Source organism: Nycticebus coucang, chromosome 18, assembly GCF_027406575.1.
Source record: "Nycticebus coucang isolate mNycCou1 chromosome 18, mNycCou1.pri, whole genome shotgun sequence".
Taxonomy (NCBI): Eukaryota; Metazoa; Chordata; class Mammalia; order Primates; family Lorisidae; genus Nycticebus; species Nycticebus coucang.
Window position 1 is genome coordinate 71,925,912 of NC_069797.1, and position 16,337 is coordinate 71,942,248.

Consider the following 16,337-nt stretch of genomic DNA (forward strand, 5'->3'; position numbering starts at 1 on the left):
GTACAAATGCTGACACTCTCTAACTCAAATCAGCTCCAGCCCCATCAGAGGGACCCTCATGTCCACGTCTCCAAGTCCAAAAGATAATCAGAAGGTTCCATTACCGCCTATAGACTAAGCAGGTCATATGGGGAAGAAATATGGTGGCAGGGCCTGATGCCAGTTTAGTTCTACACCATAGAAGTGTAAGTGGTTGGGAGGGATGGGACAGATGGCCTGGGACTCCCTCATTACTCATCCCACCACTGGTACCAAGTCTACCCCGCCAAACCCAGCTCAAAGAGCTTGCCTGAAAGAATCCCAGCTCTACCTATCCGGATGGAAAGTTCACTCTCAGGGAGGAGAAGCGTGGGTCCCTCCGGATCGGACTTCTTCTTTAGCAACGTAGAATCAAAGTTCAGGGCCAGGGCTGTCTGGGGGTCTTCCGCGGCACCCTGCAACAAGAAACACCAGCATCACTACAGCATGTCTGTGGAGTCCACTGCCCTGACCCTTCCGCTCACAGGTACACGGGGCAACTCACCAATCTCCACCAAGGGTATCAGGCCTAAGCTGTTCCCTGGCCAACCTGGGTCATCAGGAAGGCAATAAGCTTTCTGGGTATAGGACTTCAAGGGTTACAAAAAACAAGATCTGAAGAGTCAGCGCTGATCCTGGCTGATCCTGGAATTGGGAAAATATGTCCCAAGAAAGATCGAGGCCCACAACCAAAACCTCACTACAGTCATCACCACCAGGCAAACCGCACAATGGACTTAGCTCCTGACATATCAAGAGAAGACCACAGAGCAGGCTCACCTGGACAGCAGCCTCAGTACCGGAACCCTGGTCAATGTGTTTAGGAATTCACCACCTCCATGTTTCCCAGGAGATCCAAACAGGAGCAAACAAAGCGTCTCAAACACACAAAGCAGGAGAGTCGCGGAGAATGTGCACATATTTGGAGCCTTCAAGTCCAGATGGCCTGAAAAGAGTCGTGCCACCCTTCTGCTTTGTCTTAATGAATTAATTCCACTATTTTGCATTAATCAGGCAAAGTTGTGCATTTGATCTGCATGTTTACTTAACAAATATTTATCGACTGTCAGCTTTGTGGGTGTTTAGTGAACAAGATGAAGTCCCAGCTCTTACAGATCTTGTGTTCCACTAAGGAGCAAACAAATGAATCCACAATGGGGCAGCCAGCTGCTCTTCCAAAGGCATCATCCAGAAACCCCAGCCTGGGACCACTCACCAACACACAGGGTCTCTCCAGGAAGGAACCAGATGACCACCTCAGCTAACGATACAAGCGGCTTCACTTTCAGCCCCAAACCCCAGACCAGGGGAAGGTGGGGTAGAGTCATCTCAAGGATAGCAGTCTGTTCAGGCTGCTCTAGAAAGTCATCATGGCTCTGGAGGCTGGCGGTCCAAGGTCACGGCTGGCAGAGTCTGTGTCTGGCGAGGACCCACTTCCCGCCAATTCATAGACGAGGCCTTCTACTTGTGTCCACACTTGGTGGAAGGGGGAAGGGGTCTCCCTTGAGGCATTTTGTTGTTGTTGTTTTTTAGAGAGATAGGATTTTACTCTGTCACCCAGGCTAGAGTGCAGTAGTGTGATCATAGCTCATTGCAGCCTGGAACTCCTGATCTAAAGCAATCCTCCTGCCTCCGCCTCCTCAGTGGCTGGGACTGCAGGTGTGAACCACCACTACACCTGGTTAATTTTTCTATTTTGGGTAGAGATGGAGTCTCACTCTTGCTCAGCTAGCCTCAGACTCCTAGCTCAAGCCCTCCAGCCACAGGCTCTAAAGTTGCTGGGAATAGAGGCGGGACCTTGATTTGCATTATCCTCCCAATCTAATCAACTCCCAAATACCCTACCTCTAACACCATCCCCCGGAGGCTGGAATTTCAACACATGAATTTTGGTGGAAAGGACACGAACATTCAGACCACAGGCCCAGGCAAAAACAGTTCCAAAGGAATAGAAGCTTCCACTTAAAATAAGTGACTCTCATATTGGGAGGGGAGAAGGTTTATGATCCAATCACAGAATGCATCCATTTATACAAAAAAAATTCTAAGACTGTTTTCTTGGTTAAGTTTATTTATGAAGGTCTGACACAAACAGTGTGCTAGGCTGTGTCTCATACACACTCACGCTCACATACACTCCTCCAAGGCCATGACGGTCAGAGATAAGAGAACCTAATGATTTTTTATTTCATTATTTCTTTCGATTGTTAAAAAAGCATACGTACACTTCCCTTGCTTTCACATATTTAATACACTGACACTGTCGCTACCATATATTTGCAATGTCCTCTATAATATACTTTAATAAGGGTGCCAACACCCCATCTGTTTTTTTAAGCCTCCTAGCCCTTTGAGCGACAGTTGAAGCTTGGGGGTCCCTGTGTAGAATCCTGGGCATCCACCTCTTCTGTCACACACAGAGAGGCAGCCGTCACACCGTATCGCGGTCGAGGCAGACACTGCAGGTGGATGGAATCCTGGGGTCAGAGGGGCTGAGGGAAGGCCAGTCTCTGCCTCTGCAGGAATCCCCCTCACCACCGCTAGCTGACAACTGGTGTCTGTGTGATACGCCGGGGGCCACACAGTCACAGCTCTGTGTTTATTTATGTGCTTTAATTATTTCTAATTCCACATCTCCCGCTGACATTTGAGGAATCACTGCGGCAGTAAGAAACGTGTTTCACCATGAAGGCGTGTCAGGTGATTCTCCCTCCTTCATCTTCCTTCTTTTTATAATGTGATTGATGCGTAACTGGGGGGAGGGATGGAAGGAGAACCGCTTCATCACAGCAGAAAGGCCGCAGCCTCCATGCGCTCCGAGCTGCGACTGCTTCTTTGATGGGCGCCCATCTGGGAAGGTGCAGCATGTAGACTTCAGTTTCATTTGGAACAGTGGTTTTCTTTCACCCGGGTGGCTTTGCTCCCGAAAATCCTGATTTCATGTGATCAGGACCCCAAAGTTCTCTACATTATTGGCAATGCTGGGAACTCACAGACCCTCTTTTTATTATAAAGAGAAGTTTGCTACAGGAAGACTGCCTGTTTGCCTTCATGTATTTAGTACAGTTTTATTATGCACCAACTGTATACCAGAGCTATTCCAGTTACTCACAACATAAAAGAGCCAAGTGCCCTAGCCTTGTGAATCTTGCATTCTTCTTTGAGAGACAGAGGATAATAAACCCATCCACAATAAACTACAAAATAAGAATGCCAGGTGGTGCTAATGCTATGAAGAAAAGTCAGCCACAGCCATAGCTCATAGCCAGCACAGGAGGAACAGATGCTGGCTTCTGGCTTTGTGCCAGGCAATGTTCTAAGTTTTACATGAGCTATTGTTAAACTGGGTGTATTCCTTCAGATACCTCGTGGAAAGAGGCCTCTCTGAGAAGGGGGCATTAGAGCAAAGACCTGAACGTAGAAGAACATTGACCCTCCTTCCACTTTACCAATCTGTCTTCTGTTGGGTACAAGGCTTTACTTTAGTATTGGGGGCAGAGGGCCACAAACAAAGCCCCCAACTAACTTCACTTAGAAGCTGCCATTGTTAAAGCTACACAGCGAGCTGGCAAATCCACCTGCACCCCTCCCACCTGCACTCCCTCCCACACGTACCCACCTGTACACACTCCCATCTGCACACAACATCCCCACCTGCACCCGGTTCATACACTCAATTTCATCTTCAGCCTTCAGAAGGGCCAGGGTTGCTGTGCTGCGTGGGAGCTGCAGGGAGCATCTCTGGAATGATGCCAGTGACAGTTCCTTCCAGATCTCCATGCCTGGCAGCACTTTCCCAATCTCTCTCACAGATACTGACTCCCAGGGTGCCTTTCAGACTCCCTCCTGGGATTCTCAACATTCCCCACCCTCCGCTCTGAACTGTCGGTGAGAACAGAGAAGCAGGACCCTGGGCATTTCAAGGAACAGCCCCAAAGGAGATGCCACCCTGCCTTGGTGGCTTGGAAATAGTGTCCCTGGTGGTGGCATAGACTCAGGAAGCACCTGCTGGGCTAGCAGCCCTCCCTCCAGGAGTCTGTCCCTGGACACAGGGACCTCAGGTGGACACACAGAGCTCTTCACTGGGACACTCTGAATAAACACAGCCTGGCCTGTGCAGGAGGGACCAAGATCCCAGGGAGGAATTCCTTCTCTACATTCCCCTCTGCCTTGATATTTTTTCTTACGTGTCTGGGGCTTTTCTCTTTCTTTCTTTTTTGTAATCTCTGCAGTGCTTCCCTAGCCACACTACCTCACCCATCTCTTACAGCCCTGTGAGGTGTTTAAGGTGATAGCGTGATCCCTACCAGGGCAGCCATGACTAACACGGGCCGTTCTTGACTTTTCACTACAGCCCTGGCGGTCTGCTCGGCTGCCCCTCAGAGGTCCAATGGGTCCCCTACCCGTCCCTCCCACACTGCATCAGGTGGGCCACGGGAGCACTGGATGGTTCAGGGGAACTGTGCACCTCCCGAATGTCAAGGTGCTGAAGTCTGCGGGCTCCTTCCCAGGCTGTAAGAAGCCCCCTTTCCTTCTGCACAGCACTATCCCCTCAACCCACCCACTGCTCCAAATCCAGCTCAGGGAACAGGATGGGGTGGGATGTCCACCAGCCATCCAGGAACTTGAGATCACCATCCTCTTGTGATAAAATTATCATTCTTCTTTTCTATAGTTTGGGGCCAGTCTCTGGCTGAGAATAAACAGAGCAACTTCTACCCTCTCTGGAAAAACTGATCAAAGAGCAGGCATTAGAGAAGAATAACACGGTCCAGAACAAAGAAAGAGGAAAAGGAAGGGAAGGAAGCCTGATGCAAAGGACTGAAGCCGGGGATGGGGCAGGAGACAGCAAAGCAACCTTGCCACAGGCCTCTATTAAACCAAAAAGGCTTCAGAAAACAGTATGTGCATCTCCTTCAAGAACTAAAATGCAGGTGCTGTTCAGTGCAGTGTGCTGTCCCAGGCAGGAGGAACACAAGTGCTGGTGGCTGACGTCACCAGAGCCCCAAAAGAAACACGAGGACTAGGCCAGGGCACCAGCAGAGAGGCAAAGCTGCCTGCAGCAAACTAAGCCCTCCCACCTTGCAAAGCACAACTGGGGAAGTGTCATCCAGCGCCAAAGCACCACATGCCCTGCAGAGCCCCCAAGATCACTGCAAACAGCTTGGTGCAGCTGCTCTGAGTCCCGGTGGCTGTGGATGTGTTTTCCGTGCCATTTCCTGCTCTCTGCTTCTTCCCACTGGGCTGGTGTCGTTGCTACCAACAACCCTGTCTGGGGAAGGCAATGCAGACCAACCTCAGAAGCTCACCAGGCAAGCCCGGCCTTCACCAAAGCCACACACACCTTCTATCACTTTAATGCAGGAACAGGGAGCTCTGGCAGCCTTTTCACAAGGTTTAGTTCAAGGAGGGCCTAATGATGGAGTTCCCTGGCCCCATAGGGTGCAGTCTCTTTAATTGAGGTTTGTCAACAGCTCAGAACTCCCTAGGGACAAGCCAAGAAAAAGGTCAGGGGATTAATTAGTGCCCCCTGCCAGCCACAGTGAAGATGAGGCCAAGCATTACCCACCAGTCGAGAAGGGAACATGGATCCCAAGTGGAACGCCCCCCACACCCCTGCCGCCACCCTCTGCCCCTTGGACTTGGGACACGTGGATGCCAGGGAGGGCCTGATAGGCGCCTCCCCCACCTGCCTCCTCCTCCACCCCAGCCTCTGCCTCTCACCATCCCCACTTAACCCAGACACACAGGCAATGTTAAATAATTGATGCTGTTTTTATTACCGAGAAGTTGCCATAATAATGACACTCGTAACACAATCTTAAATTATTCCACATAATGGAAAAAAAATTAAATGTCGCCCCCGATCAGCAGCCAGAATATGGATGACACTTACATAATAGATGACCTTCTCCTGCAGGGAGCCCAGCAGCAGGCTGGGTGATGGACGGCCAGCCTTGAAGCAAATGGGGACACAGAGTGACGTAGACACTGAAGCGGAGGGGACTGTCCTGCTTCAGGCAGATCAGTCAGATCTGTCAGATCGACCAGGCAGATCACTGCTGCCTCCTCACCTCAGTTTACCCATATGTTCAGAGATCATGGTTTGCAGTCAGGGTCCCTGAAGACAAGGAGAAGAATGATTCAAAGTAGCTGGGCCCTGCTGGTTTCTGAAATACAATCCTTCCTGCCTCGTCCAGGGCACCAGGACCACATCTCTAACTCTGCTTCAGCCCATCTCATCCATGGTCAGTGAGGCAGGTTCTAAAGCTGCAAATTATGCCATACTTGAGACTTTTAAAATCCTGGCTGAAGAAGCCTGGGTTCTCTCCTCCAGGAGGCCTGCCTGGACACACTCAGCCTCGTCTGGATCAAATGTTCCCCCTTCAGTCCTCCCCTGACCTCCCAAACATGCTTCTCTCATACATTTACAAACTGCAGAGTAACTTCAGTTCAACCTAAAAACCATGATGCTCTTAGAACAGGACCTGTGTCTTGCGGCTCTACTGGCAGGGCGCAGCACAGGGCCAGTGTTCAGTAATTCAGTTAAATTACCTATGCTACAGCTGGAGGCGCCAAAGCAAGAGGAAAAGGTCACCTAAGACAGAAAGCAAAGATTCAGGTAACCACAAAGTGGTTAGGCCCCGAGAAAAGAGAGAAGGATTAGTGCCGAGAAGGAAAGAAAAGCCTTAAAGACCTTCTAGCTAATGACAAACACTTGACTTTCTACCCGCCATTGGCTTCTATCCTCTTGATTTTTGTAAGATCATCCGTGTCAGCCCTGAGACCCATAAGGATGGGCAGATTCCTATTCCACAACTCTCTGCCCAAGTGCCCCAGCTCCAGAAACACTCAGAAAAGGGAAGCCTAGCCTACTTTCCGTTAAGTAGGAAAGCACTCAACCTTTCCACCCTGAAGCTCACAGTCCTCCAAGGCCACATCTTCCAGCATCCTCCCCATTCTCTTTCATGACCTTCATCTGAAGCCTCACAACACTTCTAGCTATACTATTTAAGCTATGTAAGTACATCATTACTGAAACTACTTTTTGAGGGATAAAACTTTCTCCTATTTCTGATGCCAAATTACCATTCATAATCAAGCCTATTTAATCTCATAAAACAGATTTTAAAGCACCACACAGCTCTGCAAAGATAAAGCACTGTGAGAATCCCCTGATTGCCATGTCAGGTAAGCAGCCTGTATTCTGAAGAGCAAGGTCTCCCACCAGCAGGGCTGACAGAGAGAGGAGGCTTGGCAGAGTTTTCCAAACCATATTGCTTTCTCTTTTAGCTCATTATAATTTCCCTTCAAACAATAATGGAAACTAAAAGAATACACAACCCTAAGCATAATGATGTTATTTGCTTTCTGGTCCTCACTCTACACTTGATCTAGGCCCAGTCTTAGACATCATGAAAATACAGCCACGGAATCCACTCTGAGCCACTCTGGCTCCTGCACAGTCTGAGAACCTCCAGCTCGTCTTTCTCAGGCAACCTTTTCTGACCTATGTTATCCCTTCGGAGGGTATTAGACCCCTTCTGAAATCCACTAAATGCCAGGATTTTTCTTCCTATAAAAATGCATGTGTACTCAGCACCTATTGCTGGATAACAAAACACCTCAAAACTTAGTGGCTTGAAACAACAACCAGCTGTTATCGTTCACAGTCATCTGGGCACTGCTGCTGACCTGCTTGGGCTCCCTCATGCATCTGCGGTTAGCTGGCGGCTCTTCCAAGGGTTGGATGGTCTGAGATGGCACATGCGCCCGGCAGCCAGGAGTCAGATTCTTCTCCATGGAGTTTCTCGTCCTCCAGCAGGCTAGGCTGAGCTCACTTACACAGTAAACTCAGTGTCCAGTAGCATTTTTCAAGTCTGTGCTTGGGCCACATCTGCTACCCTGTTTCCCCGAAAATAAGACAGTGTCTTATTTTAAGGTGTGCTCCCAAAGATGCGTTAGGTCTTATTTTCAGGGGACATCTTATCTTTCCTGTAGGTAGGTCTTATTTTCGGAGGATGTCTTATTTTCGAGAAAACAGGGTATTATCCCTCCCCCCACCCCCCCGAGCAAAGCAAGTCAGGGACCATCCAGATAGAAGGAGCAGACAGATCTGCAGCACCTCTTGCTGGGAGGATCTACCATGTCACGTTGTGGGGTACTGATGCCCTTTGCGATCGATAGCAGCACATAGGCACAGACATATACAAATTTGTGTGTAATATGAGAAGTTCCCGTGAACTCCCGGCAGCTCTCCACAGATCCAGGCTACAAACAACTGCTTCAACTCACCGACACAATCGGTGGCTTCTCCAATGGGGACCTAAGGACACATTCCCAGAGCTCTGAAAATTTCACGCAATTTATTTTTATTTCGTATTTTCACTTAAATGATAATCTAAAGAGAAAGTAATAGCAAGCATCTGGATCACTAGGGTGACCCCTTTCCACCCAAACCCTGCTGCCGGAAGGCCGCGTCTTTGTTTGCGCCTGGCTGTGCGCTGGAGCTGGTACCCAGCAGGGCTGCTTTAATTGTTTAGGGCAAACAGGAGATGCAAGAGACACATGGGAAGTGCGAGCCAACTGCAGGCCAGACTATTTCACGGATCCCCATAGAGAAGACAGAGGTTTCCAAATAGTTCTAGAACAGCGCTGGGAGAGCTGACCGCATCGGGCAGCTTTCATGGGATGAGTTGTCAGAACCAAACAAAGCTGGCATGTTGCAACTGGTCATTACTTTTAGCAAAATATCACCTACCACATGAAGAAAATATTGTTAGTTTCGGTTTTATTGGTTTTGTTGTTTTGCTTTAGACTAACAAGTGTTTGGTTTTATGACTATCGAAGAGCCAAACCCCTAACAGCTGATGTAGACCTAATTTTGTACTCATGAGCATTCACACAGATGAGCTCATATATGACAGCACAAATATTGAGAATCAACCTGGGGGAAGTGTGGGTTTTATTTCCTTTGAAACAAATGCGTATATGAGTCCAACAGGAAAACGCACCAGCCTAGAGCTTAAAACAACGGCCTGCCCTTCACTCGGCTTCCTTCCCTGTCAACGGCTGCTCAGAAGAGAGACGTCTCTGTCTTCAAATTATGCACTGAGAATCTAACAGTCCACAGTGATCGAATAATTGTCCTTCTTTGCTCAAATATGACATAAACTGCATTGAGTAACAGGCTGACCAAGACTCCACGTGGGCCTCTGCGCATGGACAAAAATCTCCTCCACTCCACGTTTTGTCCTAAACTACAATTTCCCAGAGTTCCCTGTTTCGTGAGCTGCTCCCAGGGAAAAGATTCCAAGGCAAACGTGTTCGGTAAAGTCTACTCCTAAGCAGATAACAGCTCTGAGAAATTCCACAGCAAAGAACATGGTTTCGTTTAATCCTGAATTTCCTATACGTATTTGGCCATATATAAAACCTATTAAGATTCAGCAGATGAATTCTTAGGGAACAGTGTTCAAAGCAATCCTATGATGTGTCCAATGCTCAGAACACTCAACAAAGCACTGTCCTTATAATGGAACATGGTCATATTTTATCCAGGAAAAACAACAACAACAAAAAAAAAAAAGCAGTAGAGCCTTTGGAGCCCTTGGCTTCTAAATATCTATCACTTTCACAAATATATGTCTGTGTTTATCATCCTTAAAAATGATTCAGAAGAATGTATTATATGTAGATAGGGAGCAAGCTACCCCTGGTAGTCACAGCAACCAGAGATTATAAAAACCATTTTAGTCTATAAAACCCTGGCCTTCCCTTTTCTATACCACAATTTCTAAAAATAAAACTAAATAAACCAGCCTTCTATTACCAATGCTGGGGAAGAGATCCTCCACAATCTTTATAGCTTTGACAATCATAAATGATTTTTCTTGATTCTAGGGGGAAAAAAGAGAGAGAAAAAGAGAACGTAAACGAAAGCGCAGCCCTAAGGCAGGCCCAAGCTACAAAGCGGATTGATTCCTCCAAGGGCCTGTGGCCATCAGCTTCCGGTGAGGAATCCCAGTATTAGAACAGTGTGGCAACAGATCGGGGTGAGACCCGGCAGAGAAGATGAATAGGGATGCAAAAAAAGAAAGACGTTGACCTCCACGTTTTAAAAACCAACTCTCTGCACAGACTCCCTGGTCTATCATGAACTCTCTCTTCATCTCTAATGTGACTTCTCTGATATTATCAATATGAGCATCAATATCTTCTATTGATGGAAACACACAGGCACCATGATATGGCCTGAGCCACGTTCCTCCCTACCAAAATTCTCACGTTAAAGTCCTAACTCTTGGAACGTCAGAATGTAGCCCTATTTGTATTTCGAGATTGGGTCTTTAAAGAATCAGTCACATTAAAATGAGATCACGTGGGGGGTCCCAATCCAACAGGACTGGGGTCCTCATGAGAAGAGGATGGACACAGAGACACACACAGGGGGACGATAGCGGGGAGACACAGCCAGAGATGCCCTCCGTGCCGTCTAAAATAAGATCATGTTCCACTGTAAGGCACCCATCCCACTCACACCTTGATTCAGATTTCCAGCCTCCAGAACTCTGAAAGAATAAAATCTCTGCTGCTTTAGCCACCCGAACAATCTGACAGCCGTAACAAACTAACATAGCTGCCGTTTTACACATTCTGAAACTAAGTCATAGAAGCTAAGGAGTCACTGGACACCACAGCGCTAATCAGAGGCACAAACAGAATTTGAACCCAGAACTGCTGGTCTCAAATCCCACCCCTCTTCCGTTACCAGGCCACCTGGGTGATCAACAAGCCATGAACAGATATGGAGACAACATAGCTTCAAGAAGTAAGGCCATCGATGCAGACCCATGGACGCGTGTGCATACGCGTACACAGCACCAGTGCCGTCGATGCAGACCCAAGGACACGTGTGCATACGCATACACAGCAGGCACCAGTGCCGTTGATGCAGACCCAAGGACGCGTGTGCATACGCGTACACAGCTTCAGTGCCATCGATGCAGACCCAAGGACACGTGTGCATATGCGTACACAGCACCAGCGCCGTCGATGCAGACCCAAGGACATGTGTGCATACGCGTACACAGCAGGCACCAGTGCCGTCGATGCAGACCCAAGGACGCGTGTGCATACGCGTACACAGCAGGCACCAAGCTGTGTGCAGAAAGAGCAGGGCAATCAGTGCTCCTGTTCACCAAGAAGAACCCCAGCAAGTGGAACCACAGACCTCAACCTCTTCTCAGCCCGCATGTGACTGCCCACAGAGCCCCCAGGGCACTGGTGCACAGAAGCGGAAATTAATGCAAGATTCTGTGGGGCGAGGGCCCCGCCTGAAAATCAGACCTCCAGGCAGCAATAGAAGAACCAGCAAATGTTAGGACTGTCATGAAAGATGGCCTACCATGAAAAATGGGACAAAGGAGAGAGTTTGGTGCTCAGAAGGGACAGATGCCCTTTGGAGGCACTAAACCATCAGACGCCAAGAAAATCAGCATTGAGGGACTCAAAGATAAGCATTAACTTACAAGGGATCAAGAGAGAAAATTAGCTTTAAAAAGAAAAAATTTAAGAAGTCAAGAGGGCTTCTGTGTTTGTCTCCTAAACCACTTCAGGCAAAGCAAAAGGTTGCCAGCGTGGGATGGGGAGCCGGTGGGCAAGCAGGCCCACCCAGACTCCCTCCCACACTCACGGCCATGGTCTCCCTCAACCCCTCAGCCTCGGCCCCTCCTCCCGAGCTTCTCAGTTGCCCATCCCTGGGAACCTCAACCGCAGGATCTGAAACTTAAAACTGCAAACCATTTCTGAAAATAGCTTTTCTGCCTCCTGATAATCGCCACCTCCCCAGCTGATACAGCTTCCTAAAAGGAAATGTTTACCAGGGTATTCAGCCCAAACCAAGCCTGCTAGAAAAAAGTGGAATCAGGGAAACAGTCAGTGACTCCAAGGAGGGTGGGCCAGGGAGGCGGACAAGCTTTTGGTGAGAGTGGAAATCCCTGTGCATTTTTATGCTAAGGCAATAACATGCAAATAGAACATGAACCACTTCAAAAGAAAAGCTGTGACTTTGAAGAATGCATTTGATTTTTTTTCTAACCATTTGATTTTTTTTTTCTTTTCTTTTTAAACATGGCTTTATCCACAGCATTGCTCTGCTTAGAGCAGAATTAATTATTAAACTTCTCTGGGCTTGACGAGGACTTGGCAGCTGAGAAGGTATTGAAGCAGCTTGCTTCTAAAGCAATGTTTTTCTACTTCCTGCCATGGGTATGTGGGGATTGACATCTTTCCCTTTTCTCTTTTTTCTAAAAGCCTAAATTCCAAAGCAGATAACCAAATTGAGACATGTGGCATGCCTATATAAGGTTTCTGTTGCTGCATGGCAAATTATCACACATCCAGGGCTTCAAACAACACTCCTTTCTCCTCTCTGTTTCCATGGAGCCAGAGTCCAGGTTTAATCTGGGTCCTCTGCTCAGAATCTCATAGGCTGAAATCAAGATTGTGCCTGGGGCCATGGTCTCCTGTGAGGATCAGAGTCCTCCTCCAAGCACACTGGTTGTTGGAAAAATTTAGCTTCTTGCAGCTGAAGGACTGAGATCCCCATTTCCTTGCTGGCTTCTGGCTGGTGACCACTCTTGCCTCTCAGATGCCGCCCTTAGGTTCTTGCCACGTGGTCCCCTCCATGGGCGATACACAGCATGGCTGATTGCTTCCGCAAGGCCAGGAGGAGATGCCTCTCTTAATTCTCTAACCTCAGTGACAGCTCAGTCCCTCTTTTAAGGGGTTGCCTGATTACGACAGGCCTCTCTAGGACAAATGAATGATTCCCCTTATGATGAATTCAAAGTCAACAGATTGATAATCGCCTGATTGATAACTTAATGGGACTAACATCCCATCCTAGGGAAGGGATTCTAGGGCACATCAGAAGGTACTTCTTCAGAGCCAGCTCAGATTTCCACCGAGACAATGCCTGTCATACAAACTCCTCTCCAACGTCTACCTCACCACCCTGAGGATTCTAGGGTCTAAATGTTTCTTTCAGAAACTAATCCTGGAGTCGTGTTGTGAACAAAATGAGGCACTCTACCGATTATTTGTGGCACAAACTTAACAATCAAAGTTCCAACCTCAGAGAATGAATTCCATCTCTTCTGACTGATCAGAAAAAGAAAAGGTGGGATACTCCAGAGACTCTGCCAGGCAGAGTCTTTGACCCAACCATCTTCAGTGGCCTCAAGACCAAGGGACACAAGTTGTCCCCAGTGGACACAAGAGGTGCAATGCCCATCAATGTTTTAGGAACCTACAAAGAGTTTTCATTTCTTTTCAAATCAGAAGAAAAATAATGAATAATGAATTTGTGTGCAATAACTTTATGGCCACCCTGTATAATAATGAATCCAACTGGGATCATTTTCATCTTTCTTACCAACACAGCTATAAAATATAAGTTTTAGTCTTTTTTTTTTTTTTTTTTAATGAAGGAAGGTACCCAGGAAGGCAAAAGTTCGTAGGATCCACACATGAGTTTTCTTCCTAAGTTACAAGCTGCACAGCAATTCCCAAGGGCAGCTGAGCCTGCCTCAGAAGGAGAGCTCAGGCAGGGCTCTGGTCCTACAATGCTGGCCTTTGGACAAACTGAATTTAAGTTACTAAGTGACAAATCAAGATTGTTCCCAGGCCACTGTGGGACAGTACTGATATGCCAAGCAGTTTGATGAGAGCAAATTAGCCTAAAGCCATTAACACAAGAGTAATAAGGCCAAACAGTCCCTGGATGGGCCACTTCATTTTGCTGGGCTCCAAGGTGACAGCCACCCTATCACCCACCTAACAGCCTCATCCTTATCACCCACCTAATAGCCGTGAGCTGATGGCCTTCAGGGCAGGCCAGGACACAAATGGAGCAATCAACCCTTCTCAAATAGGGGAAACAAGCATAAAACTATTTATCAGCAACAATATCAACAGGAGCTTCATCCTGCTAAAAAGAAAGAAAAGGGAGAGAAAGGAAAATGAAGTAAAAGACTATAAATTGGGCATGAGGGTGGCCCCAGCGCCTAGAGATGAAGCGTCCATGTGAGATGTCCGGCTGCTCGTATGACAGGAGGGAGAGAAAACGACAGCCAGAAGGAAGGACAGAAAGATGCAGAGATGGAGGAGAGAACAGGTGGTCCCCAACTGACGGAGTTTCAACTTAAGATTTTTGTTAGTCTACGACGGTGCAAAAGTGATGTACGCTGACTAGAAAGCACCTTTGAGTCCCAATACCACCATTCTGTTTCTCACTTTTATAGTTCAGTTTTCCACAAATTACATGAGGTATTCAACACCTTATTATAAAATCAGCTTTGTATTAGACGATTTTGTCTAGTTATAGGCTCAGGTAAGTGCTCGGAGCATGTCAAGGTGGGCTGTGTCACATTGGGTGTGTCGAATGCAGTTTTGATGTATGGCATTTTCAACTTATGGCGGGTTTATGAGGATGTGACCCCACTGGAAGTCCAGGAATGTCTGTAAATGGTTATCTGCCGGGAAGGACAACCTGCCCACCACAGGGGAAGGCCAAGGAAATATACTCAGCTGGACGAGGAGGATGTTTGGAGATGAGAGTATTCAGAATTCAAGGGTCTGCTGGAATGAGATATTATACCCATTATAAGAAGTGCTCTACTGAGGTGAGCACATATACAGCGTGTGCAGTTGTGAGCCTGTGTGTTTACCTGCAAGACCCAGACAACTAATATACTCTGGCAGATACCCTAAAACTGGCCTCTACATCAAAGTGCCCTCCCAGGAAGCAGGCAAAAAGGGGGTTGGGGTGGGGTGGTGTCCAGTTACCTGGGGGGGTTGGGCGGACTTGGGCTAGAAAAGAATCACAAGCGTGTCTTCCTGAGCCAGAGAAACAATGCATCATGAAAGCCCCCCCCCCCCCGCCACAAGGAAAGGTCCTTTGCAAAAAAAATGCAAACCCATGAGTGGCAAAAGGAGCTGATGGCGTTTCTTCAACACATATCACCGGGTGTACTTTTTGCGCTGTCCACCCACAGAGCGATGTGCCGGGCCAGCAAATCAGCTCTGGATTCATGAGAGAGGCCCCAGAGAGCTGGTCATCACCAGGACACATGGGCTCACCCAGGAGGTTCATAACTGTGTCCTGGGCCCTCGACTGCAGATCCGCTGAGAGCTCTGTCCTCTCTGCAGGCTCCGTGCTTTCCACCCTCGGTTGCTGCTCCTGCCTACACATGGGAAACTAATACCATTCGCCACCCCTACCCCGCTCCTGCTCCCGCCATCCCCACCTCCACCCCCCCACACCCCTGCCAGCAGCAGCATCCCTGATCCAACCTGTAACATCATCCTACATCCCAGCCTGGGCACAAGGAGAAAAGATTGCCGTGTTCCTGTGGGGGCCCGGAAAGCAATGTTTGCTTATGGTAGGAGGAACAAGTGCATGGCCAGAAAATCAGCTGCTGCCCGAGAAACCCCACGAGCTGAAGAGGAAAGCCGGAAGGGAAGACGTCAGTTCTAGGATTTAGAGCAGTGGTTCCCAACCTTCCTAATGCCGCGGCCCTTTAATACTGTTCCTGTGGGTTGCGACCCACAGGTTGAGAACCGCCGATTTAGAGGGAAAGCCCTAGCAAAGGATAAACCCATGAGTCTCGGGGATCAGTCAAGAAGGGAACAGTCGTCCAGGTTCCACCAACGCGAGGACCAACTCATGGCAAGCTGGCTGCTTGATGACCTCGTCCGTCTATCTCGCACACGCATTCTTTATTCCCTTTCTAAAACCAGGACTATGGGGGTACAGGGAACCAGTGGGAGACTGAAGAGCTACAGGTTGTGTTTAAGGTCATGTGGAGGGAAGAGACTATGGTCTGTCAGTCTGCTCAATCCGGGCAGACCACCGTCCAGCTGCCTCAGCCCCGGGTGGGAACTGGCCTGTTGTCCAGGCGGCAGACTGAGCAGGGAGCCATGGGGTGCTTACCACGGCCTCTCCCTCTACACATGCCTGTGCATTTGGTCACTGAGTCCTCCCATCCCATCCTCCCATGAGCATCCACAGCCTACAGAACTCGGCACGAAGAACAAAAAAAAGAAGGCATGGTGTTTGCCCCCACCGTGACAGAGAAATGCGCGCAGCACAGACGTTCACACGGAGCAAGGCATGAGCAGCGTCAGCCACGGAAAAGTCCAAATACATGCTGACAATGCTATCCCTGGGCCTCTGAAAGAGTTAACTGAGAGGAAAGAATTATTTTTTATTCTTTTCTAATCTGGCTGACTCCCAGCAGCAGCTAGTGCTGCTC

At 48.4% G+C, this 16,337-nt stretch overlaps 1 protein-coding gene across 3 annotated transcripts in view; it reads right to left on the minus strand.

Annotated features, from left to right (window-relative positions):
- The window catches only part of SLC39A11 (solute carrier family 39 member 11), a 357,393-nt gene that overhangs the window by 239,166 nt on the left and 101,890 nt on the right, over positions 1–16,337 (minus strand). For all 3 annotated transcript variants that reach the window (XM_053569888.1, XM_053569889.1, XM_053569887.1), the window contains one exon: positions 311–434. In XM_053569888.1, coding sequence (XP_053425863.1) covers positions 311–434 — 124 coding nt within the window. The remainder of the gene's footprint in view (positions 1–310; positions 435–16,337) is intronic.